We start from the raw sequence: 27,172 nt of genomic DNA on the forward strand, positions 1-27,172 counted from the left end.
AGTATGGAAGGCCTTTATCCTTGCTTCCAAGGAGATAGAAGGTACAGGACAAAAAGCCTACAAGACAGCATGTGTTGCCTGTCAACAACAAAGGCCACCGAACCCTTGGGGTAATAAATGCACTGTATTTATTCCCACATTAGAAATCATATATTTGCGATTACATTTATGTCAGGTATACACCACCTTATAGAAAACCAAGCAATTCTTGCAGCATTATTTGAACCCAATTCAACAATCAAAGACTTCATTCCTGTTCAATGTCATTTAACCTTTTTAAAACTGCCAACACTGGGCTGATTGTGTATGGTAATTGGGTGAAATTCCAGGGTGAGACACATCAAGGTGCTTTGTTCTTTTATTGCAGGATTTTTTGGAAAGAAAGAAAGAAAGAGCCCAGTCTGATCTTTTTTGGTTAGCTGGCCAATCAGGTACAGTGTGTTGGATCAAAAGTCAATAGAAGAGCAACTATTACATAGTGATGACACCATGTTACAGACGAAAACAAAGGAGTCCAATGGAGGTGTTTCAGGCGGGGGGGGGGGGGGGGGGGGGGGGAGAGAGAGAGAGAAACTCCCTCTGGAGGGAACATTGGGATTTTAGCCTTTGCAGACCATTAACATGCACCAAAACCTATATAACACACTACAGGAAAGGGAAAACCCCAATAAGCATCTTAGGGCCCCTTTAACACAAAAGAGCCTACAATGAAGTTTGAAATTTAGAACTAAATCATATGGCACTAGCTCATTCTATCGGGAGCTATCTTTGAACCAGAGGGTTGCTGGTTCAAGTCCCAATCGGACCGAAATATAAAGTGCTGACTGGTAGTTGGAGAAGTGCCAGTTTGCCTCCTGGGCATTGCCGAGGTGTCCTTCAGCAAAGCACCAAACCCCCAACTGCTACATGGCGCCCCTTTGCTTTGACACTTCTCCACTAAGGCATGTGTGCAGTTGATGTAAATAACACCAGAGTGAAAAATGTAATTATCTCACTGCGAACATAAAGTATTTCATAAGGTTTTAATCCTAGTCTTAAAGAGGACATTTTTACTCAAAACACAGTGCAGGCTTTTGCATTGCATTAGATTACATCATAACAGTGTTTTTATTGGTGTCTCATGCCTGCTTACCTAAAAAAAGCATGACACAATTTGAATATTTAATGGATAAGTTTCCACAATTCAGGAAAACGTATATTTTCCTACTTTAATGATGTAATATTGAACTATGAATATATTCTATTTGGGTTTTGGGATACACCTCAAGACAATTTTGCTGAATGAACGTTTGTGAGAAGTGATCAAAGGGAGGAAAGTAATTGTCTTTGAAAACTCAACATCACAGTATGTCTCTATGCGCTCCACTGGGTGACTCTGATGTCAAAAAATTGACTCATCTCTAAAACTTCTAAAACAAGAATAGTCCAGAGTTTCAGATTTTCTTACGCTGGTATAATATTGTATTCATTTGTATTTATTTGAGTTTTTATTGGACATTTTTGCTCTTATTTTCTTATGATTTCTCAATTTATTTACCTTTTTTTTTATTGCACATTCATCATTTTAATTTTAATTTACATTTGTTTTCTTTTCATTGTATTTGATCTTTTTATCTTCTGTCGCAAAACCATTTTGCCCGGGATGAATATATCTGAAATCATACCCACAGTTTGATAGATTTATAGTTTTAGTGGTGGCCGCACATCAGTAGATAGCAACACTCCCCACTATATTTCTTTCCCTGACAGTCTGGGTCTTACATCAAATATCTCAACATGTGGGGTTGTGTGGAACAGGATTCATAGATTTATTGTCGTAATGCTTTTAATACTATTGGCTTGTACCTAAATCTCCTAAAATATTGAGCTAATGGACTTTTCTCTATGCACCATGTTCAGAACAAACTTTGGGTCCCCTCTACTGGCAACTATAGAACCAAATGAATGATATTCATTCCAGGAAAATGTAGGGTTTGATTTGACATATAAACCTGTAGAGATCAATGATTGGCTTTGCTTTTAGTGATATTATTTACGCCAAGGGGGTGATCATACTAGCTGAATAAACTATAAACGTTTTATGAAACTTGATGGAAGGGTGAAACATACGTCAAGAAACCGTTAACCTTATGAGTTACAAAAGTGTTTTTCATTATTGTGTCCTGAGATCGAAAAATGTCAAATGTAACAAATGAGCTGGAGCGAGAAGATGGATTATCCTGGCATGAAGACTCAAAACTGGGGCGAAGCTCTTGTGTTCTCAGGATCAATAAATCACCTACATATAGTTTATAGCCACATAATGATATTGCCATATTCCTTCAAACCTATGCTATCAAGACATTTGTCTTGACTTTAGACATTTGTATCTTCACATGCGCTGAATGGATTTTTACCTACGTTAAAAACTGCTTTGAAACGTCCTTCTCCCTTTGTTGCTTTCGTATTTGTTTTACTGCCAATATAGCTCCTAGCAATGTCTTACAATGAGCATCCAGGCAACATACGGTATGCCCCAATCCCTTGTTCACTCAATCATTTATAATGTTGTGTTGTGCCACTGAACGGTTTTCGTTTTTTTGTTTCCCAATACGAGAATTTTTGAGAACACCTCAGTTTTTGTACAGCTTGAAGAATCCAGATACAACATGTTAACTTTTGAGCATTAGAGTTAGACTAATCCAGGCTAACGTCTATCACTTCTCTTTCAGAAAGATGTTTTACATTTTCCCTACAGTTATCTGACTATACCTATTGTGGGTTTGTGTGTTATGTGCAGTCATGTTCCTGCAGTTGTTTAGACATTACAACCCTAGTTTTATTTGATTCATTGCACATGTCCAACACAATTTCCATTACATCCTTTCCATGGGCGCTCAGACGAGATCAATACTAAGTTTGTCATTTTTTACCCTCATCTTTTGACCTGCTGTTAATCCACATTGCTGGAGACGTGGGGAGCATTGCATAAGGCATGCAGTCCGTTATATGATTGGTGATTTGTCCTTGCTTTAACAACCACTTGGCCCATCTTTCACTCTTGGATTCTTAGTTTGCTCAAAGCCAATTCTAATGAAATCTGCTTCACTCCGAGCGCGATATTCAAGCAAGACCGGTCTGGCTTATCGATAGTCCCTTTTGTTATTATAGGTTATTATAGCTCTATGCATGTTTGATCTGTGCCACTCATAACAAAGCAGAGGAAGAATGACCTTTCGTGTACAATGAGCCACAGCCCCATGAAAAGGAAATCACTATGATTACCCAGGGATTCAGCAATGCTTACTTAAAAGCCACCTAATGTCTGGCCACAGCGTAGCATTGATGATGTTTTTTGGCCAACACTGAAGATAGCATTGCAAGTCACCTTCAGTGTTTATGTTTATGATTCATTTACGTTCATGATACTTACACACTTTGTTCAGCAAGATAATCTTCACTTATTAAAACCACTCTGTGATTTTTAAAAGCGTAAACACTCTCCAGAAATAAAAGCTATAAAGACCTTCATCACGGTGGCATGGCTCCGCGTCAACACCGCTAAGCTATAGGCGACTAATGTTTGTCATGATTACGTTTTGTGGTCCCGCTTGACAGCATCGGACATTCACAAGTGGGGTATCTAGTGATGTATTTAATGTTGTAGAACAACATGTACAACTCTCTTAAGCTTGTGTTAACCACAGATCTTATTTCAGACATTTAATCCAAGACACATTCAAAAAAACGTTGACTTTGAAACGATCAAACTGGAAGTGGTAAAATGAGTGCACCACCCAATTGAACACAGGCCACACCATCACTGCAGCCCCCACATGAGAATAAACAGACTGTTCTTAATGTTACCTGCTAACTAACATGCCTACACTCACACCTCAGGTAAATATGCATCTCATTAGATACGCACAGTGCTTTCTGAAAATAGACGTTCTTCATCGCAAAGTGAGCAGCAAGTTTGACAGGCTTTCACTGCACACAGTAGGTGGTTTTCCGTCTTCCTTGCTCTTGAGAAGTATTCTTTTGCCTGAGAAATTCCAGTAAATGCCTACAGAATGAGTTAGTGACAGAAAGACAGAGAGAGGGAGGGTTTCTGTCATGATTTGAGAGACTGATAGGGTGTCACAAAAAGAGATTGTGTCATATTGTCCCGGTTTCCTAGTCCATTTTTCCAGCGGGTGTCTGTGCAGCTGTCAAATGAATGCTCTTATCTGACAGTTATCTGACCTGTTTAAGGGTGATGAAATGCTTTATGTGTTATTTTCCATTGTGCGAGATGTATTGTTTGAAATCCAGCCTGTGTATGTTTGGACAGTTCACCTTTCCATTTTGCCTGTCTCATTCACCAGCTGGGGGGAAAAAAACAAACAAAACAAACGTCTTTCTAGAAATCATCAGAAATATAAGACATTTGAGACTTGAGGACTCATAGTCTCCTTGACAACTGTCTCCAGGCAACCATTACTCCTCAAAGCCTTTCTCCAACTCCGTCACTCTCTCCCTCTGACTCTACCTCGATCAACCCCTCTGTCTCTTTGCCAGTTTGCCATCCTCTCAAGAGTCCTTCCATCTCCTCTCCAGATTATTGTACCAGCATCAGAAGCTATCTTATGCGATCTCATATGATTGAATACAAGAAACAGTGCCCTTTCTTTTTCTTTCTCTATACATGCAAGGTGGAGCAGAAAGAGGGGAGACTGATGGAGATGTTTTCATCAAATCGTGCCATTATTTCTGTAGAATTCATATGGTTAACTAAAATGCTTCTTTGGTTTATCATGTTATGGGAATCAAGGGTTGGTACACCTGTTCAGTAGTTAGAAATCAAAGCCCAAATCCTAGTGTCAACCCTAACCCTTACACTTAGTATCCAAAGGGAACGTCTTTAAGTATTTGAAGCAAGCACAGTTCACCCAAAATCACAAAGAAACATTTATCCTTACTTAACTGAAGTGGTATAAAGTAATGGATGAAAAGCTTTTTAGGTTAAATGTGAACAAACAAGTTTTGTTGAAATGACAAATGGGGTGAAGCCTGGGAGCTAGTTCAGGCAGTCAACTCGAGCACCTATGATACATTTACCTGTGACTCGCCTCGTCCCATTTATAACCAGCGAAACACACTCTCCTAAACTTGCCACTCTACTTAAGCTGCCAGATCTGCCTGCCTCTGCCTCGCTAATGCTGCTGCTGCCACCTCCACCCAAGCATCCACCTGTAGGCTGGGGGGAATGGGTATCTAATCATCACTCAGTGATCACTCACTATGTAAATCTGTGGAGTGATGAGGCCGAGCCTAGACGCCAAACTCAAAGTGTACGCAGCTTCTAATAAATATATCAAGAAACGAGTGAGTTGTCTGACTGAAATGCCTGTTATGACTTTATAAGTTGATAAGGTTAGGGTTAGGTGTTTTTTATTCAGGAGTGTTGGACTTAAATTCATCAGGCGGTCACAAATAAGACGACAATGTGTTCCGGCGCTAGATGTTTCAATAAGCGTTTGCTAACCCTGACCCTGACCATAAGTAGACAGTTGAATCCAAAAGGAAAAGTACTTTAGGAGTGTACATCATTCAAAAGTGTTGTTTTTTATGGTCAATTGAGAAATCATTCACACAATTGTTGTTACCTTGTATAGCTGATGGTCCCTCTCATTTATTCATTATCACAAACAGGTACTGCAAGGTTCACCTTTCTTACCTCTTTCTAAGTGATCTGAAGTAATGGATAAATTGTGTTGTAGTTCCAACCTGAACATTGACAAATGATACAGTTAGCTTGTTAGCAAACATTAGCTTATTAACACATCTAGTACTTGGCAACATTATCATTCATTTGTAGTTACTGGCCACCAGATTGTAAGTCAAATGTTGAATCCCTTTTGGTTTGGTTGGTATCCACCACATTCTGAAAAAAAAATACAGCTAAACAATGAGCTGACGGCCGTCATATAGTTCAGTGGGTAGAACAGGCGGCCATATACTGGGGTTTGATCCCCATGCGGTGGACCCAGGTTCGAATCCGGCCTGAGTCCCTTTGCTGCGCGTCTTCCCCTCTGTCTTCCCGTTTCTGAACTGCACTATATTAAAGGCACTGGTTGCCCAAAAAATTCTTTAAAAAAACCCAATAAAACAATGAGATGACAATCACTCTTGTCCTTGTCTCGCTCCATGAAGCCAAGATGTGCTGCAAATTCACCCATTATTTCGCTGTAGGTTTATATCTTTCACTAATGCATGACAATTGCAGTTGGAAAGAGGAATATTGAATATGAAATGTGGTTTTATATTATATTTACACATAAACCTTTACTGAACTTATTAGAATATAATCATTTTAGGAACTATGCTGATTAAATCTGCAGTAACTGGATTGCCATGGTCCTCAATGGCAATCCAGTTACTGCAGATTTAATAAAGAATCAGCTGGAGACACATTTTGGTTTTTACATTCTCATCAAGGAAGTAACTTGACAGATGTCCCATAATGATCATTCTGTATATCCGTGAAACCATGATTCAATCTATTTTCAACCTGGGATTTTGTTACAAAGTGCTGACTTTGCATGTTTTTGCCGCTTAGTCCTTAACAACTGTCATCTCGAAGTCTCTAGACGACCTGAGTCATACAATCCTCCTCCTAGAAACAAATCTAATGAGACATTCATTTCATATTGTTGTCATAAAAAAAAAAGACCAGGAAATCAATTAGGATGTCAAACAAAAATGTATTTATTTTCAGTGGAAAGACAAGAGTGCCTGTGAGACTGTGACAAACGGGTGAGTGTCAGTGACGCTGTCACGCTTGACGAGTTATCCAAACGTTTCCAGAACATTCCCTTTTTCGTCACCTGTGTGGCCAGCCCCCACATAATACAATCTCAACACTCATAATAATGCCAGTGGGTAAAAAGAGAGAAATGAAAAACATCAAACAGCCACAGGTAGATTAGGTTGTCTCTTGTTTGTCCTACTTCAAGAACATCCGAGCGCTCAGTGACTCAGCGTCTATTGAGGAAAAGTTCAGTCTGGTCAACGGTGCTTATTCTTTGAAGCCACTTTGACTTTTTTTTCCCGCTCCACTTCCTTGGGTAAAGGGTTCTTTGTGCTGATCTGTTCATGGTGCATTCAGCGTAAATATGGCTTGGCCGCTGATGTTTTTATCCTTGTATAAAAATCACAGATGAATGTATGCCATTGGTATTATCAAACACTTCAAAATTGGTACGGGACAAAAAAGATCGATGCAGTGTAACGATTGTGGCTAGAAAAATGCGCAGAGAGGGAGTTTCTTTTTTTGTTTTTTTCTTATTAAATAAAGGGTTTTGCCTTTAAGATGGCATTGCTAGAGACACTAGCTGGATTGTGCATTAGCTATTGGCCACTGAGGTACAGTAAACACAGTCAGTATCATGTACCGTAAAACCTACAGGGTCATGTCTTAGATCGTCTACTCGGCATGCTATAAAACAAGGTTCACAATAGGTAGGCTATACATTGGATTGCTATCAGTCTCTACATAATCAGTGCGTGCTACTTGTGTGTTTGTTTGTGCCCCCCCCCCCCCCCCATCCCTTCCAATCCGCAACAGTAAGTGTCCAATCAGCATCTTGATGTGACTCTCTCCGCCGACGCTAATTGTTTCTCTCCTGCTCTCATCAGGTAATGAGTGCTCGCTGATTCACCTTAGCTGGAAATGCAAATCAAGTTCACCTCCTTATCATTTTATCTGTTTTTTGTCGCAAACATGGCCTCTATTTTTAGCGTAAAATTGGTTTCACTGATGAAGAAGATAAAGGTTTAGTGCTACGATCAAACCTTCTTTCCCACTGTCTTTCCATTTTAATCTGCCTTAAGCACGGACTCCTCAAGCAAGATTTCTCTTCAATTTCCCCCTCAAATACTACTATCCATACTACTTATTGTCCCTCTAGTCAGTCCTCTGCTCCTTCCTTGTATTTTTCGTTTAATCCTCTTCTACTCCTCCATCTTTTACACTTTGCCATCTCCTTTAACCTGGTGTGTGCACATGTATTGGAGTGTTGTCTGTGTGTAGGCTTGTGTGTGTAATTGGGGGGTTCACAGTGCACTGAGGTCGTGGCAGGAGCGAGACTTCTGTCGGAGGATCTTGCTGCCCCGATGGCGGCTCATCTCCCGGTAGCGCCCTCGATCCCGGTCCCGGTCCCGACCGTAAGAGCGTGGTACCAGCCCCGACAGGAAGCGCTTGGCCCTGCTGGTCAGGCTCTCTCTCCGGGCCGAACCAGGGTCTCCGTCAGTCCAGCCGGGGCCCACGCAGTCGCCTCTTGCAGACCGAACGGCGGCCTCCAACAGCTCGGTGGTACCGTGGTCCAGGGAGGCTGAGAGTTCCATGTAAAGGGAGTCGAACATCGTGGCGCTGGATTGGGCCTCTGGTAAAAGAGAGAAAGGAAGGTTTATGGTTTAAAGCTGCAAATGGCAATTGAAGGCAGAAGATTGAAATATAAGGACATTGGAACATCAAACCAGCTAAACATCCACGACCAAGCTGCTGTGTAATGTGCATCACCACAGGATAATCGCTCTGTATCGACAGACACCTCACAGATGTTGAGAGACTCTATTAGAGTCCAATTTGTCAATTTGTTGCTACTTATGGACCAAAATGTTACAAATGAAGTCAATCTACATTATCTTCTCTGGGAGTAAAGCACACTCCTCGTTGTTTAGTATGCTAAGGAAATCTTGTCTGAGAGCCATGAGACTAAAAGAATAGTGTCAAAGTCAGGGGTGAAATCATTTTTCAGAACTGGAATTTATTATAATGGGTAATGGCCCTAAAGAAATGATGGTAAATGAATGGCTGTGTGATTGAAACAAATAAGATAAACTCAAAAGAGCATTCTTGAATATGGAAATACATAACACAAACAAAACAATCCCAGGACATTTTCCTGTGATCTAAACACTGTCACACTTTCCCTAATCCGATGGAGTTTGCTCAGCTGTCATGGCGATAATATGTTTACATTTGACTGAGCAACCACCGTTCACTGATAAGCACTGTGTGATTAGTTGAAAGCAATGAAAAGGGTGGGATTGTGCAAAGTGATACGGATAAAATCATATTGCATGTCTATGATAAATTCCCAAATAGGCAATATTCAGGTTGTATGTAATCAGATTGTAGTATAGTATTTCAAAATATCAGAAAAACATCATAATATAGAGTGTCAAAGAAAAGTTAATAGAAGACTGTGTTAAAACAAATCCTACTTTAGTTTGTCCAAAATATTAAAAAACATCAAAGTATATTGAAAAAATGTCGTAATATATTTTTCGAAAATAAAATTAAATACGGCATTCATTGTATGTGGGACATATAAGAAAATCCTCATCCTCTAGTTTGTCATAAAAAGCGTTATATGGTACTGTATGTCGAAAAAAATTGTCATAGTATAGTTTGTTAAAAAATTGAAAAGTATATTATGTTAAAACAAATCCAGAATATCAGAAAAAACATCATAGTCTGGTATGTTATAGTATATTATATTATAGTATATTATGTCGAAAATAACACAAAAAACGTTATGGTACCGTGTGTAAAAAAAAAAGTAATAGTCAAAACAAATCCCTGTGTAGTCGAAATATCATAAAAAAGGTCAGAGTATGGTTTGCCAAAAAATATCACCAAAACATCATAGAAAAGCTTGTTAACAATCTAGAAAAACTTCCCAGAATGGTACAGTATGTTGAAACAAATCTCTTTGTGTTTGCTTTATTTGCTGCAGCTAAATAAAATGTTTTACTGTTGATCTCAATGTGAATCTGCTAGATAAGAACAGGAGAGTAAACGTGTTGTTTACACGGCCCTATATCTCAGCTAAAGCTCCTGTCTGTCGCTGGTCAAACAGGGCTGGATGATAAGGAACGCTGACAGATACAAACCCTTCTGCAACAAATGGGCTCCACCGCCAGCTCAAATAGCTTTTCCCACTATGCTTCGGCTTGGATTGATTGCCTCTGCTCTTTCAGAGCCAGCATCTGAGCGCTGTTGAGACGCTTTGTGCAGAAAAGGGCTTTTAAGGTTTATTGTCGGACTTCATAATGACTGTATACAACTTACACCGCATGAACGTGGAATGGCTGCAAAGTGTCATAGCCAGCAACAAGTTTTTATGAATTGTCGTCAAATGATTTTCACAACAGACCCAGGTTGTAAAATAACAAAATGTTTCTTAACTTCAAGGGCCTTTAGCTTATTGTGGACTTTTCACACGGACATCATGTGAGCTGTTTCTCATATTTCATACTGTTGTTGCACATTCCTCTCTACATTTTTCACAATTCTGTCCAATGCTACCTGTTATATAACTGCACAGGTCTTCCAAATTCTGATATCCTGCACTTTCTTTGTGTCAGAGTAAAGTTTTCATATTGTACTTAATTTATGTTCCTTGTAAACGTTTTTTTATATGTTTAAATTGCTATAATAGTTTTGAAAAAAGCCTTTCGAATGGTCCTTTATATGTTCCTTTTTCTCTACAGCCTCCGCAACATAGCGACATCACTACTTAAAACTTGCACTTCTACTGGCTCCTACACATTTTACATGACAGGCTAAGGGGTGGGACATAAGAGGTTGACCAATCCCACCAGAGCCGCCCAGCTAACCAATCAGAGCAGACTGGGCTCTGGTTTCAGACAGAGGGTTAAAAGAGGTGCTGCAGCACAGGCAGTATGAGAAAAATAAAGAGCTTTTTGAACATTAAAGCATGTCACAGTAGAGGCACACAATACAAATATGAACCTAAAAATAATCACAACAGGGTCGCTTTAAGTTAGATTATGTATGCACTATATGTTCCAAATCAAATTCCTGTATGAGTAACCCTATTTGGCAATAAACCAGCTTCTGATTTTATTTTATTTTATTCATGAATGCAGTGTTCTAGGCAGTTATGGTCATTGTCATGTGACGTATCAAAGTTTATTTCTGGATTTACAAGGCTTGAACATGTACTGAATTGGCAGAGTGACCCAGGTATTACAAGAAAACCCAACTATTTAATCTGTGAAATATAATTCATTTGTACAGCAGCTGTCAACTCATAGCAGTGTCACCTAATATTGGGTGAGGTAACAGGGAGAGGAAAGAAGACAAATCCAAAAACCAGGTCAGCAGGGCTTATCCTAATACCTACGGCAGCCAATCGAATTGAACTAAATCTTTAAAAGAGTATTTGGGATATTAAAATGCAGAGGAGGTGAAACAAGGTGAAGAAAAGAAAGGAGATAGTGAGGTGCGGAGAACCGAGGAGAGGAGGACATTTGAAGAGAAGAGCGGAGGGAATTAGAAGATGAAGAAAAGTAGAACACTCTTTAAAAGACAGGAGAAAAGAGAATCTAGGATAAGAGGGGAGGGGAAGAAACAATGAGAGGACAAAATGGAAGTTGAGGTCAAAAGAAGAGGGAAGAAGGACATGAGATGAAGGAAACTAGATTTCAAACTAACCCAGAAAATTAGATGAAAGAAGGAGTGAAAGGAAAAGGAGGAAACAAGAAAAGAAAGCAATTAGAAAGAGGAGATGAAACAACAAGTGAGGAGGAAAGGTAAGGAGAGAAAGGAAACAAGGGAGTAAGCAAGAGGAATTAGTTATATAAAATATATAGATTGAAGTGAAGAGTGAATAGAAGACAAAGAGAGTAAAGGAAACAAGGTAAGGTAACAGTAAGGGCTGGGGGTGGTCAGGAAGGAGAAGAAATAAGATGGGAGGAAAAAAGGAAACAGGTGAACAGCAGAAAAGAAGAAAGAAGAGGAGAGGAGATCAAACCAGCAGAAAAGAAAACCAGCAAAGGGATCTAGGAGAGGAAAATAAACATAAATAACATTTCAGGAGGAAAAAAAGAGGAGCGTGGTGGAAAACAAGGAGAAGAAAGAAGAGGAGAGGAAAAAAGGAAAGATGAGAAGGAGAGAGGAGGGAACAAAAGAGGAGATTGGGAGATAGAAAAGGAGATAAGAGAGTGAACGAGCAAATGAAACTAGGACATAAGATGAGGAAACAATAATAGAAGAAAGAGGAAACAGTGAGTGCAGACGAGGGCAAACAAAGAGAGAAAAGAAGAGAATAGGAAACAAGGAAAGGAGAGAAGAGGAAAAAACAAGAAAGGAGATGAGAAAAGAGAACACAAGCACAGGTAACAAGGAGATAAGAGGAAAATAAATGAGGATAACAACGTGAGAAAAATGTGGAAAACAAGCGAAGGAAACAAGAAAGGGAGACGAGGAAACAGGAGAGGGAGCAGAGACCCTTCCATTGTACAGATTTTGAGAAAGGAAAGTTTTGGAGGAAGAGTCAGACGGAGGGTAAGCTAGAGAGGTGTTCAGACAAATAGAAAGAAACATTGTGAGTCACCAAGACGGACAGAGGACACGCTTACAGGAGACGACAGGCAAAATGGCAGATGCAATGAACTAGCAGGAGAGGAAGGGGACCGAAAGAACGCTGACTAAGCAGACGGAGCCAGAGTGCATATTAATCAAAGCCCTGAGGAGCAGGGCCACACCACGACCATATTGAGCAAATGATAAATATGCTCCAAGTGTGACAGTGTGTGGAAGGGGGCGAGAGATACGAGGATAAAAGTGTCACTGTACATGCCATAAATAGACTTTATGACTGCAGCCCTGTTGGGGCCCGGCCTGCAACAGGAGGATGTTCAGCTTCCTCTGTTAGGCTCACATATCAGAAAGAATACCATGGCATCCATCTAACAAATTGGGTTTATCACAAAATATTTACTTGTATTTGTGAGGAAGATATAACAAAAACATGTGTGGTAATAAATAAATGCATGACACACTGGTGAGAGAAATCAGAGGGTTGTTTGAATTCATTGTAACATCTCAGCATTTGTATTATTTCTTAATTATTAGCATGACATTTGACACTTTCCCGATATGTTACTCACTGTAAGCGTTGACTAAGCTGCTGTGACTGCTCTCCGTATAATGTGTGCTACACAGGGCATACACTCGTATGGTAGTTATCTTGCTGCTGCTATCAGATTGCTACAGTGGTCAACTTGTCCGCTGTGTTTGTCTCCCTCGCTGCATGCTTCAGCTAAATTCCTTTGCTTGGATATTTAGTGCTGGAATCATAGGAGGCAGTTTGGATAAAACTTGTGATTAATTTTCTCTTACTTTTGTTTAAGGTTTCCAGATTAAACGCACGGGAGCTTTGACAGCCCCAGAGAGAATACTTAAGGTCTGTCCTGAGAGAACATACTTGTCAGGCGCCTCAGGAACAGAGACAGCTAATTTCCATATCGCTGACCACATCGCTGCTCTTAGGGTTTTTCTCTTCTGTTTTTTTTTTTTTTTATGGAGAGAGAATATGCTGAGTGTAAGCATGTCTCATTATTCATTCCTCGCCTCCCTGCCTCCCTCCTCCTACCATGTGTGTCATTAAGAATACACCAAAGCCGTGACCGAATTTGAGTCGACAGCGATGTGCAGGCAACGATGAGCACACATTTCACACTCGCTGCCTCGATTTAACTTGCAGAAGAAAGCAAAGCAAACTGGATTTGACCCCCGACTGTGGTTTCTGCACTTCCAGACAATAAACACAGACAGACACACACTTTTCTAGTCTTATGTCGTTGTGAGAACCTTCCACTAAGTTTATTTCAGTCTCATCTCTGAAATGCATGAAATGAACCCCAAACAAATGGCCCTACGTGTCCTTAATATAGTTAGAGTTCTATTACAGCAGAATACAGGGTTTAATAAAAAGCGGAAACAACCCTAACTTACAATAGTTAAGACCTTCAACAGGGGGTCTAAATTACATTTTAAAGCTTTGAAATGGAAATGTCTGAAAATACACATTAACATGAATCCAACATCTCATTCCCCAAGATAAATCAGCCTGAACCCAGTTAACAGTTAACAACATGATGATGGTCTAACTGTCACCCATAAATCCTGGTGCAATTACATGAGCTGGATAACCTGTGCTAAATCACTCTGCGCTACCTATCCATAAGGGCAAACTAGTTAGCTATTGCTCATTATAACTGTTTTAAAAGCGAAGCATCATAAGCACCATAAAAAGTATATTTATACATTCCCCCTCGACACAGAAATGTAGGCCCAGTTTTATATAAGACTTAATTATATACATATAGCGTGTCTGTGCTTCTTTTCTCTACTTGCTGTGAAGACCTTGAAGACCCCTAGTTATGGCTTGGCAATATATTATTATTATATCAATATCTGACACGGAAAGCGGAGCAGGGTGGACCAAAATGCAGGACAAGGAAACACAGAGGGTGTATAAAGGAATACTCCTTTTATTTCAGGAATCTAGGGCAAGATGATGCAAAACCAAACAGAAGATTCCAAGAGACAATATACAAGGTTCTGACAGAGACTGACAAAAGGCAAGGACTTAAACACAAGCAGCTCTTGTCACATGACCTAGATGGAGAGGGCAGGCAAAAACACAATGGCAGCAGGTGACAGAATCAGGAAGGGGCGGACAATCACACAGGAGGGGAAAACACAAATACAGGAAGCAAAAAGTGACATAAAACAGGTGTGGAAAATGTCTCAAAAGAAAACAAAATGACAGACCATGGAAAATATCTTGATTTGAGACGACATATTGTCTTACATTTTTGATATCGCATAATTGTCTTTTCTGGTTTTAAAGTCTGCTGGCACTACACTTCTGTAACCGTTTTAAACACTAAAGTTGTTCTACGTTGTTTTGTACCCTTTCTACTTGACTTTATACTCAATTTCACAAGTGCTGCAGTAAAGCCTACCGAAATTATTGCTCTAACTCCCTTGCTTCCTGGCCTTTGAAGCATCTGTCATTGATATTCTTCCATTCACACAAGCTCTAACACAATGTTTTGCAACAGTTGTGAAAAAAGCATCAGGGCTTTATTATGGTCTGCCCATCGGTTGGCTGCCCTATCTTTTTTGGTTGTGACGTTCTATGGGTTTAGTGAGACCAGTTGTTCTCACTCATAAAGGTTGAGTCTGCCAACAGTGGGAAAACGAGAAAAAAGCTTACCTTGTAAAGTTGGAGCTTAAATTAAAAGCATGGTGGAGCTGCACAGATGAGTGAGTGTCCTTAGTGGACACGTGGACTTATTTGACTCGGTGGGAACATCAAACAGAGTCTCTGAATATTGAGTTCACCTGCGGTCACTGACAATTTCTGCAGATTACAGATGAGACGATTAACCTCTACAGCCTTTCATGACCCGTAGCAGTGGTTTAGGGGGAATGATTTAGCTCTGAAAACAAACACTTTGACTCTGGCATGGGAAAATATAAAGCCAGATATTCTTAAAAAAGAAAAGAGGTTAACATCCCCTCAATGATGTGGAAAACTAATGCATTGATGCAACACCAGCATGGCCTCCCTTTGTAAAAAATACCCTGAGCCTGAAGGTCTAAACACCGCAAAACAAGCTCCACTCTTCCCCAACACACACACACACACACACACACACACACACACACACACACACACACACACACACACACACACACACACACACACACACACACACACACACACACACACACACACTGCCTTTCCACACATCTGTTTGAGACTCGTACATACACACACCATTCTCACACACAGTCTTATCACAGTCCTTGCTATGAAACAGCCTCGCTGACACCAGGCAGCGGGAAGATGGAGGGAAGTGCTTGTCTGTGCGCTTGGATTGTCTTTGTACATGCAGGCAGTTGTGCACGTTTGGTTAGAACAAACGCACATAAAGATAGTAAGAGCAGCGGCGTCCTGTAAGCGGGAGATAATCCCCAACAGAGATGCACCATCTGGGAAAAAAACAACACCAAAAAAATACAACTACCCAAAGGACACAGAGACGGTGCAACTCTAGAGGATTGAATAGGGAAGGATAGAGAAATGTTTGCAACTGAAGATGTTCGTCTTTGTGTCTAATTATGTGAATGTATGTTGGGAGTACAAAGTGGAAATGCAGAGAAGGCTCTAGAGTTCTGAATTTATAGACTGTGAATGCAGGTTCAAATCAAGGGCAAGCTGTGCTGTCAGTCCTCTCCCGCTCTCAACGGCAGTCCTCACCACTTGCCATTTGAAACATAAATGAGATTCTGACAATGGGATGGCTTGCCAGTGCTACATAAAAATAAAAATAATCGATCATAAAGTCCAGGGAAAGAATAACCCGCCTGTGGTCACATCTCTGTTCAGTGGATTTTCAAGCATCACTAACTGGATTCAGTACAGCCCTGTGTGTTTCTTCTTCGGTGAATCTGTTTTGCCAAGATCTTGCTTCAGTGTTGCACGCCAACATATATATCTCTCTGTAATGCTTGCCACTTTGCAGTGACAAATTACTCTGCTAACAGTGATTAGCAGAGTAAATTGAGTTCTTAGATTCACAGGATTTAATAATTTTCTTAACTGAATCAACAATTTCAAACGTCTATAAAAATGTTCATCCCCAAGGGCTTGTTTATTTTCTTTTATTACATTACATTTGTTTTTATAAAGATCAACCCCAAAAATACACCTCGCTCACAGAGACAACTGTCACGCACATGGACTTAAATTGCATACAAATGTAAAACTGAAAATAATTAAGTGCATAACTTATTCATCCTCATCAATATTTAATAGCAGCAACTCTGGCAGCAGTTTCAGACATTAGTCTAATGAAGGTTGATCATCGTGGATCCACTACACACTATTTTGTTATACCCTATTAAATCATCTCATGGCAGATTTGTTTGAATTGACTTTTTCTCTCAAATTTACAGTTTGTCATTGGAAAACAGAGGTATAATTAACCCGAAATGATTGGCTCACCCAAATTACACACAGATGATTTGTTTATTTCATAGTAAACTGATGTGCAGAATTGAAACACAATGCTTCCATGCTGACGTTTAGCAGGTGTAGTTTTTTAGTGAATGTTAAGTTAGTTTGCTTGAGTTTATTTATTTGCACAAACACTGATGCTACGAGGATTGTGATTATTCAGTCATGAGCTGGAATCTTGAACAAACTCTTATTTCGATGTTCTGAAAATCTGTCCAACGATTGTTGTAACATTTCATCAAAACCACTTAAGTCAACCTGCTGGTGTGGATATTATATTCAGAGTCCTTAAGATTCTTAATACTTCCAAAGACCGATAGATTAAGAATCCCTTATATTTGAATCAATGTATCTCTATATCTACCTTTTAATTGATCTCTGTTTATCGTTGTGAACCATTTTAAATAGCAATATGTAGACACTGCTTCAGAGGAATCAAACCACAAAAATCATGATCCGGAAAATGTCAATTAAAATGGGCACTTCAAATGCAACATGTGGATGTTTGAGAGCGGCCTAGCAACAACAATAACAATAACATACCAAGCTTAACAACAACAAATCTAGCTAACAGGTAACTTCTGAAGCTAGCTAGTAGCTTTTAGTGAACTTCAGACCTTGGTTTGTTACACAGTCGGTTTTTTAAGACAAATAAAAACAGACTGGTCAAACCGTCCAGTTATTGACTTAGTTAGTATAATGTCAGGCGAAGAGAGGCTTTTTGTATCAACCTGCCTTAAGAAAGCAAGGACATAAAAACAAAGAAATATCAAAAAAAGTATTGGTGTGTTTGTGTAAGATAAAGTAGGAAGAAGATATTTTAAAGTGGACCAAACCAGTGGACCAAGCCCAAGCTTTACTGCTATAGCATAAGCTAGCCACATATTGCTTTTCTAACTAATGAAAGTTGATGCTTTGACTTTGTCTTTTGACCTTAAATGTCAAGTTCAAAGAGTTATACATTAATTGCTGTACATATTTGTACCCAACATCGATTGTTTGTAGATTTCTTTTCTCACACTGAAGACCTTTTTCAAAAAGCCTTATCTCACTCAGTGTGATTCATGGGGTCAAACAAAAATTCCATTGGGGTGAATAAGTTTCTCCCCACAAGGACTTTACCAGCACAAAATGTAACCCTTGATATTGTAAGCAGCAGGAATAATTTAACTGATCAAACATACACCCCTCAAGGCAAAGAGTTTTTCAAATGGAGACTAATGTTAAGTTGGAGGGAGACTTATTGTAAAATACCAGGGCAGAAAGACAGATGAGCTAAGAGAGAAAGAAAGAAAAGAGGCTAGATAGATCAGTAATTGCACAAAGCATGCTACAATTGCTCCCCAGGGAAAAATAGGTCTGTATGCCAAGTCCAACTCCACATACTGTATATCCCCAAATCCATTATAACCAGAAATTACAAGAACTTTTCCACTTGAGACTTTTCCATTTGCAGAGCTGCTTGAAAGGCATTAAAAAGGAGCGAAGAAGGGAGTGATTTTAAAATCTTTTCGTCTCTTGCACCATTCCCGTAGCAGCTGGGCATTTGTTGTCATGGTCTTCGTCTGGGCAGAAGCTAACAACGCGTTTGCTAAGCTCCTGGCCCTCCTCCTGTTATCCCTTCAGTTGTCACACAGCACATACTGTACTTCTAAGGTTCAAAATACCTTTAATCAAGGAGTTTAGTTTGATGTCACAGATAATGATTTTGGCTTGGGTTGGCTTGGGAGTAAACTTCCTCAAATCCAATAAACAGCAGGACAGACTGATTACGATGCAACTGGGACCAACTTTCAGTAAAACTTTGGTAAACATGCAATTGTGTGTTTGTGTTTTTTTCTCTAGCCCCACAACAAACGAGCTTTGGCCATGGAAGTATAGCTACAGTAGGTCTGGTTCTATTTTTTAGATAGTGAACAAGCTGTCCGGACAAGCTAACACTTGACCCAATGAAACTATTGGTTGGTAAACAACAGCATGTAAGCATTGTCACTGTGAGCATGCTTACATTAGCATTTAGCTGTGTTGGAACTCTGCACGTCAGTTTACTATTAAATATATAAATCATCTGTGTTTTTTGGGTAAGCAAAATCATTTCAGGATAAATATACCTCTGTTTTTTAATGACAAACTGTATATTTTCATAAAAATAAAGATGAATGGACTGATTTGCTTTTCTATCCTAGTTGCTTGTGTTTTTGTTTTGGAACGGCTTAAAAAAGACACCACCATCCATAATTAAAACACTGAGTACCTCGCTTCAGGTTGCAAAGAAATCCATGGCTTGACGTAGATAAACCTCACAAGCCTTTAAGGTTGCTAAGTTTTGATTGGACAATCGCTGTTAAGGGGGAGGGGTGTGCATATGGCAGGTACACATTACAAACACTGTACTTACCCTCTGAGCTGATTTCACGGGAGCGGACAAGGTCGCTCTTGTTGCCCACCAGGATGATTGGTGTGTGTGGCTGGGACTCCCTGAGGAGGAGGCGGAGCTGGGCGGTGCGGTGGAAACTTCGCCTGTCAGTCACTGAGAAGACCAGAATACACACATCGCACTGCAGAGTGGACAGGTCCTGGGGATAGAAGACACACACACAGATACACATGAATAAATCAACAAGATAAGTACTGCACATAAAAGACAGACAGCCATTTAGGTGTGGGATGTAAGTAGCTACCGATCATGCAGGATCTACAACAAGAAATTGTCCTTGAACCAAAGGGCGCATTAATAAAATATGACATTCTTTTTATTTTAAAAATGGTAACTGGGCTGCATAAATATAGCACTTTCCAGTTTTACAACCCCTTCAAAGGGCTTTTAGTCAGCATTCACCAAATCACACACAGTTATTAGAGATAGAAGCTGCAATAAAACGTACCCCCTGCTCAGAGAGACTAACATTCACACACTGCCATCGGGAGCAATTTGGGGTCAGTAATCTTGCCCAGGCATACATCGATTTGTTGACCACTCGGGGTGGGAATCAGACCACCACCTTCTGCTTGGTAGACAACCACTCTTACTTACAACCACAGAATGACAGAAGAATCTGAAGTCTGTACTTTATTTTGAGGGATTAGAACTCTGAGGGTAATTCACAGCATCATAAAGAACAGATTTGTAGAGCTTTTTTTGGCGACTATGTCACAGAGGGGGGCAGGTATCTCTTCCCAGTGAAAAAAGTGGTAGCGGGATTTAAAAATCCAAGAGAGTCTTATTTAGCCATGAAAACAAACTCAAACCTGACAAAGCAAAGACGCAATAAAAAAAGACTTCTTTAGTCTTTAGGCCTGCTTCATTCATTTGCTTCATATGGTGAAGCACATTTGTGTTAATTGTTTTGGTTGTTTATAAAGGCTGCTTCTTCCCTACCTTAGACTGTTTTGTTGAAGAGTCAATCACATTGTATGATTCCAATGTAAACCTTTTCTACAATATATTGATGTTGTTACCGGCTGCTACTTCAACAGTTATCTCTGTTCACTTTCTTCATAATGCTGCCTCACATGGATGTGTGCTTATTTGTATTTACTTTTATTTAGTTGTGCTTTCTTTTTATTTAATATGTTAGTCTATTAACTCTGTATCACTGTCCCTTTGCTGTTCATTTTCCCACTCCGTTACAATTTGATTTGATTTCTGACACTAAAGTGTTTGTTCTGTTTCTCTTTTTAAATAAATGCACTCGCTTGTCCTCTTAAAATGAATAAGAAGGAATTACCATTAAAGGTTTTTAAATATGTCTTTATCATTGAAGAGACCTTATTATGCTTTTGGGGGGTTTCCCTTTCCTGTGGTGTGTTTATATAGGTTTTTGTGCATGTAAATGGTCCCACACATTAAATTACGTAAAGATGGTACAGTAGAGGCCCAAAATACAAATATCATCATCTTTAAAACCTCAAAATGTAAACGACTGGCAATAACAGCTTTTAGCTCTCAACGTGTTAGTCTTATGCAACGCTTAAAATAAACAATATATTGAAACTATAATGAACTATATTGATTCCTCCCTAAGTCCTTTTTTGTTGTGTTGGAGCTTAAAGGACAACAGTGCTAATGCAGGCAATGGCCACTCAGGTTTTTATTACTGTCCCACGGGAGGACGCAGAGGAGTCTCTGTTTAACTGGACTGTATGGGCAACACGGTTCACTTTGAATCTCCTGACCCTTTTAACAGTGTCCACGAAACATCCCACCGGGGCTTCCTGTCACAGAGGCTCAATTAGCCCGAGTGGCTCTAGCTGAAACAGCAGCTTGGAACTGCCTGGGACCATCTTTGTCCTCTCTCGCTTTATCAACCTGATTCTATCAGACGCATTTACATTTGACTGAAGGTGGGTGTAAAATAGGTCATGACAAGTTTCCTCTAGCTAAAACTTGAGGAAAATTTCAACTTAAGTCATAAAATCAACTGAGCGTGGAGAAATCCCTCCCAGCTGACCATGTGCTGACCTTATTATCTATCAGTCAAAAGGTCTGCTAATTTGCTGAGTGATATTAGAAGCAGGGCCATATGGTTTGGGGTTTAGTGAAATGAATTCCCTGTGGTTGTGAACTGCGGAGTGAAATGCAATCCAATTTGGGATTTAAGTCTGAAGCCTGTGGTCATGAGGATTAGGTATGCACCATTTGTGCCACACAGTATTGTAGCTTTTTATGTGACTCACTGTCGTGGTTCAGAAAAGAACATCCACCTTTCAGATCCTCATGCTCCCCTTAAAGCTGCACACAATAAACATCTTTCTGAACAATAAGCCAAATGACCTTTTAGTCAAGCATTAAGCTGCTTAAGAGCCAGCTGTTTCCCTTTGGAGTAGGATACAATTAATGTTGCCATTTTACTGAATATTGTACTAACATTTTCCACGTGGCAATTCGCTTTCGGATAAATGCTAAATTGTCTTATTGATGTGTAAGCAGGCAATTTATAGCATGCTAACGTATGTACCCTTTATTCCGACATACCCCTATTACGACATGCCTCTATTCCGACATACCCCTATTACGACATGCCTCTATTCCGACATACCCCTATTACAACATGCCTCTATTCCGACATGCCCCTATTGCGACATGCCTCTATTACAACACAATTTTAGTACCGCCATTCCGACAGTCTGCCCAGGCGCGTTGGGGCATCGTCTTTCTTTCATTTTTGTTTGTTTGTCTTTTAAACATATTCAGTTTACTTTGTATGATATAATATAGCCTATTGTTGTAATGGATGCACTGACTGGTTGGCACTCAATTTCGTTGTTGTCCGATCGCCCTGCATCCGATCTGCAAGGGAGTCGCTCAAAGAAAGCCAAAGCTATGCAAGCCATCGAGGCTTAGTTGCGCTCCGAATGCGTCCACTTAAGTGGAGCTATGCAGACCCAACGCACCATGTCGGAATGGCGGAATGTTTGAAAAAAAAGTAAAGTGCCGATATTCCGACAATGGAAAAACAAATTTTGGAGTAGCGGCACGTTTAAAAAAAAAAATGGAAATGCCGCTACTCCGACAATTAGACGTCAATGTCGGAGTAGAGGTATGTCGAAAAAGCAGCATGTAACCCGTACGCGTTAGCAAGAAAAACAGTTACGTATCAGAAATATGTCAATGGTATATTTATACCTTTACAGTGACACATACCTTAACCCTACTCTTTCAACATTCCTTTGAAGCCACATGACTCTGAATAAATGCCAACATAGTCTGTTGGATGTGGGCAACTGCTTGTTAACGTGTATACGCAGTGTTGGGGAGTAACGGAATACATGTACCGGCGTTATGTATTCAGAATACAAATTATGAGTAACTGTATTCTGTTACAATTTAAATAGATGGTATTCAGAATACTTACATTGTTGAAATCAATGGATTACATGACGGTACTTCTCTGTTTTATGAGTTTATTCACTCTCTAAATAAATTGAGGCAACTTGATGCATTTCCCAGAAGCCCCAACATGAAAACCAGAGCTATATAGATACTAAGAGTTGCGACACTCCCATAGACATCCGTTGTAAAAAATGGCGGCGCCTACTTCCGGGGTATGGACATCGAGATAGTTCCAAACGTTGGCATTTGGGCGTTGGACCCCGTTCACTTACATTGCGGCGCGTCGATTAGTTCCAGAGGTAAGTTGCTGAAATATTGACCTCTTTTGAATTAACAACTGTTTATATTGTATCATAGGCCCTTTATGATGCTTATACTGGTCTTCATTTGTATATGCACAGCGTAATTATCTATATTTTATTATATAATTTGCAAGCATTGCCTGCTAGTTAGCTGGCGCCACTTCGCCAGATGTGAAGGTAAGAGTTCGGTAATGAATCGTTAGTGAGTTTTATAGTAATTATGTTGGGTAACTAACAAGCAGGATTTGGATTGATTATCGGAGGGGGGTTTGGCTTTTATCTGCTGAACCTGACCGAGTCAGCCATCGTTAGTTGGCTTTGTGTATGATATAAGATTAACTGCTAGCACTAGTACAAATAAGGTGGCGTTTGTGATTAATATTTCATTTAATATGTCATTGAATTTTGGGATATACTAACTTTTCATTATGTTGACTGTATTTACTGTACTACGTTTTTTGAATCGGGATTTATAAGCAAAATCACGAATCAATAAAACAGCCCGTTACGTTAAAATAAAAATCATGAGACGTCTATCATCAGATGAATGATATGGAAAGGATAAGTTAAGTTAGAACTACTAAAGCCAGTAGTGCGACCCATGCTAACATGAACACTAAGCTTTTCTCTAAAAATGTTTTAAACTAATCTAAGTAATACACAGCTTTTCGTTGCCACCCTGCCTCTCCAAATGCAAAAAACTGACATTAACAAATATGCAATAATGCAATAACAGCTGAAAAACTGCTTAGGTGTGTGTTTTCTTTAATATTTACCATTCAACAACGCAATCGCTGGTCTGTCCCAAAGAATAACAGGACAGCGCAGCGTTTGTTTGGAACTATCGGGGTTTACATGAACCACGTGACTGCCCTGGCGGCACATCAAAGAGTGTCGCAACTCTTAGTATCTATATAGCTCTGATGAAAACGAATGAAAACGAGCTATTTGAATTGCGTGATCAGTTGCCTACAATGGAATCGGAAGAGGAGCAGCTAGAGGTAGCACTGGAGTCGGAGCAAGCACAACAGAGCCAGGGCAGGAATACGTTTCTATCTTGGAAATTCAAACAGCATTTCACATTAAAGAAAGAGAAGGGAGAACCAAATATAACTGTGCAGTGCAACCTTTGCTTGCCAGCAACCAACCTCTTTTTCGCATCCAAAGTCACCACCTCCGACCTGAAGAAGCAGCTTAAATTATTTTTTTTAATTAGCCAGGGCTAGTCATCTGCTGTAGTTTTACTGGTCACCTTGCTATTTTATAGTTGTATCAGTATCTGTATCCTTTGTGCTGATTTACCAGAGCCGGAGCCTTTGAAAGACTCTGACTAGCCCTGTTTTACCTGCTAGCTAACGTTAGCTAAAATTAGCTCGTGTTAGCTTAGACTGGTTAGATTTTTATAGTATGCAGACTTGGGCCAAACACATTTAGCCAAATGGAACAGAAGACCACACCAGAATAGGCCTGTTTAGTAAGCAGGATTTGATGGCTGCATTCATACACTACAAATGCAATTCAATGTGGAAGTGATCCAAGTTCCCTTAAAGGTATTCCATCAAGTACAGAACAAATGTTCCACTGTTGTTGACACTGTCACATGTTTTATCTGCCTTAGTCTCTGAAAGAACTATTACATGTTACGTCTGCAACAACGCTTGCTCTTGCACTCATCTGCCTTTACCTAACACATCATGACCGTTCGGATTTTTAAAAGCCTTGGCATCGCCACTACTGAATCTAGCAATGGAGGTCAGTGGTGTCGGAGAGGTTAACCCAAAAGCCATGTTATTGTAAGTTGTACAGGCACAATCAATACAAACTATTTTTCTCCTGAAGACAGACATCTGAAACCAGACTCCACAGTGTTATGCCACTCAAATTACTGTATTTTCTTTCAATAAAATAGAAACACAGAGAATACAGGAACAATGGTTTTATATCCATATAGGTCTTGTTACGAAGCACAGACTGTAACCCTAGTCTTAAATCTAAACAATTGTATGAGGCAATACCATCAAATAAAGTTTATATTACAGCCTTGATCTCAAAGGCATTTTAGTTGATTTAGCTGTCAATATGCTCAGAGGTAATTGTATTTGAAGCTTTTATCTCCTCATTTTCCATTCTGTTATTTTGAGAAACCTATATATTTTCTAACACAATCAAGTTCTATTTCAATTTAAAATACCCCTCTACAGCCATTAATATTGTTGACTGAATATAAAAACATGTTATTCTCACCATATAACTCAATCTCTGTGTATGTGTGAGGGCCTGATGCCCCTGCCCTACATCCACAGCCCCTAAGGTAAATCCCTGCCCCTCCATAGGGATTCGGCGCCTGAAAAATGTAGGTGTCAAGCAGCCAAGTTGTATCGGATGAGACCCTGAAGCAGGAAATTCATAGGGAGCGCCTTGGCACTCTTTCTGTTTGATGGAGCACAGGAAAAGAGAGCAGAGAAAGAAGGAGGGAATGGAGCCATTGGCGTGGAAGGCAGCTCTGCCACCTGTCACTGTCTGATTTAGGGGATGAGGAGGAAGAATAGAAAAAAACAAGACAGGAGTGAGAGAAAGAAAAATTAGACACTTATCTTTGTAAGCAAAGAAGTACAAACAGGTAGTTGACATTTTGAGCAAGTACTTAGGAGAAAAACTGTACCAAAGCAAATAAATACACCTGTCTGTAAAAATGGAGGCAGAGCAACGCAGGAGAGTGCCAACTCTCTCCCCATCCCTTTTCCTCTCTTTCTTTTCTCCCAGTTAAGCAGCTCCTCTCTGTTGACAGAGAGCCGGCCATCTGTCAATACCTACTCCCCCCGCCCCCAGCACACATTCATGGACCAAAACAAAAGCAAAGCCCATAGAGTATTGCACTTATGTACAATTATGAGGTACTTTACCTGAGTATTTCAATACTTTATATTTCTACTCCACTATTTAGATGCCAGTGTTGTCATTTTACTTCACTACACTATTAGCTAAACAAAATAAAAATAAATAAATAATAATGCAATACTATACGTTTAGATATCCAGCAGCTGCATAAAAACTCATTCAAATGATTAGATATCATAATTAAAATGTGTTTGCCTCAAACTTTAAATTGCAATACAAAAGATGTAATATTTGAATTAGAATTGAATATAATAGATTTAAGCTTAGAATCCATGTTTTTAAGCCTATAATAATAATAACAGTGAGCTTCCAGCTTTGTGACTGGGGGATTGGCTATGGCATTTCCTGTTTACTTCTGATTTGTTTAGAGAAAGAACCCTAGACTGTATACAAATTGCAGGGTCACCGTGACAACCAATTTGTGTGTGGTCTACTGTTTTGAAACCTTACGGTGCAGATGCCCCAGCCAGTTACGCCACGGCCGGGGCCGAATAAGACCTTTTTGACAACAAAAATGTGACGATGAAATTTCATGAACTGAAAACTCATAAGGGTTAAGGGTAAGGGGTTTGTTAGACAGAACCACGGGCAACACCCAAACCACCATGCTAGCAACCTGTCACTTACAAGGTCTGGCATTTCTAAAATGGTCATCATGCCGTATTTAAGATAACTGGAAATGATTGATCCATGAACTCATTTGGAAGATGTTTACTGGATTTCTAAATCAAGTGAGAAATTAGGCCATTTTTCAAGCTTGGGGATCTATTTATATTTAACAGGATTACTCAATCAGGACAGAACAATGGTAACTGTATTCCCTTACAGTTAGATACAAAAAGATGTGATCAGACTACTTGTAAACATGTTTGTCAATACATTATAAAGTAGAGAATGATCTATTACAAAGCCCATAATTTACATTACAGCACTTTTTTTAAAAGCAGAAGGCGGAAGTGTGGTCGACCACTGCTGGTTATTAGAAATGATGTAGCTACAAGGCACTTGGGTTTTGGCTTCACTTTTGAGATGCCGACAAACTGAAATTCCTTTCGTGAGTACCATCCCAGATCCAACATGAACATGTATAATGCGGACGCAAATCCAAAATCTGGTGGAAAGCCTTCCCAGAAGAGTAGAGCCTCTTATAGCATCAGATTAATGCTCATAGTTATGAAATATTTTCAACAATTACACAAGGCTGTAACGTTCAGACGTCATACATTTCCCATCTAGTGGTCTTATACTTCAGTGTATATCAACTCATA

At 39.7% G+C, this 27,172-nt stretch overlaps 1 protein-coding gene across 1 annotated transcript in view; it reads right to left on the minus strand.

Annotated features, from left to right (window-relative positions):
* Positions 1–6,705: 6,705 nt before the first annotated feature.
* Positions 6,706–27,172, minus strand: part of rem2 (RAS (RAD and GEM)-like GTP binding 2) — a 32,246-nt gene continuing 11,779 nt past the window's right edge. Inside the window, exons 4-5 of the mRNA XM_063885000.1 lie at positions 19,270–19,447; positions 6,706–8,405 (exon numbers count right to left, since the gene is read on the minus strand). Coding sequence (XP_063741070.1) covers positions 8,077–8,405; positions 19,270–19,447 — 507 coding nt within the window. The 3' untranslated portion in view covers positions 6,706–8,076. The remainder of the gene's footprint in view (positions 8,406–19,269; positions 19,448–27,172) is intronic.

Source organism: Eleginops maclovinus, chromosome 6 (assembly GCF_036324505.1).
Source record: "Eleginops maclovinus isolate JMC-PN-2008 ecotype Puerto Natales chromosome 6, JC_Emac_rtc_rv5, whole genome shotgun sequence".
In the NCBI taxonomy this organism is placed as follows: domain Eukaryota; kingdom Metazoa; phylum Chordata; class Actinopteri; order Perciformes; family Eleginopidae; genus Eleginops; species Eleginops maclovinus.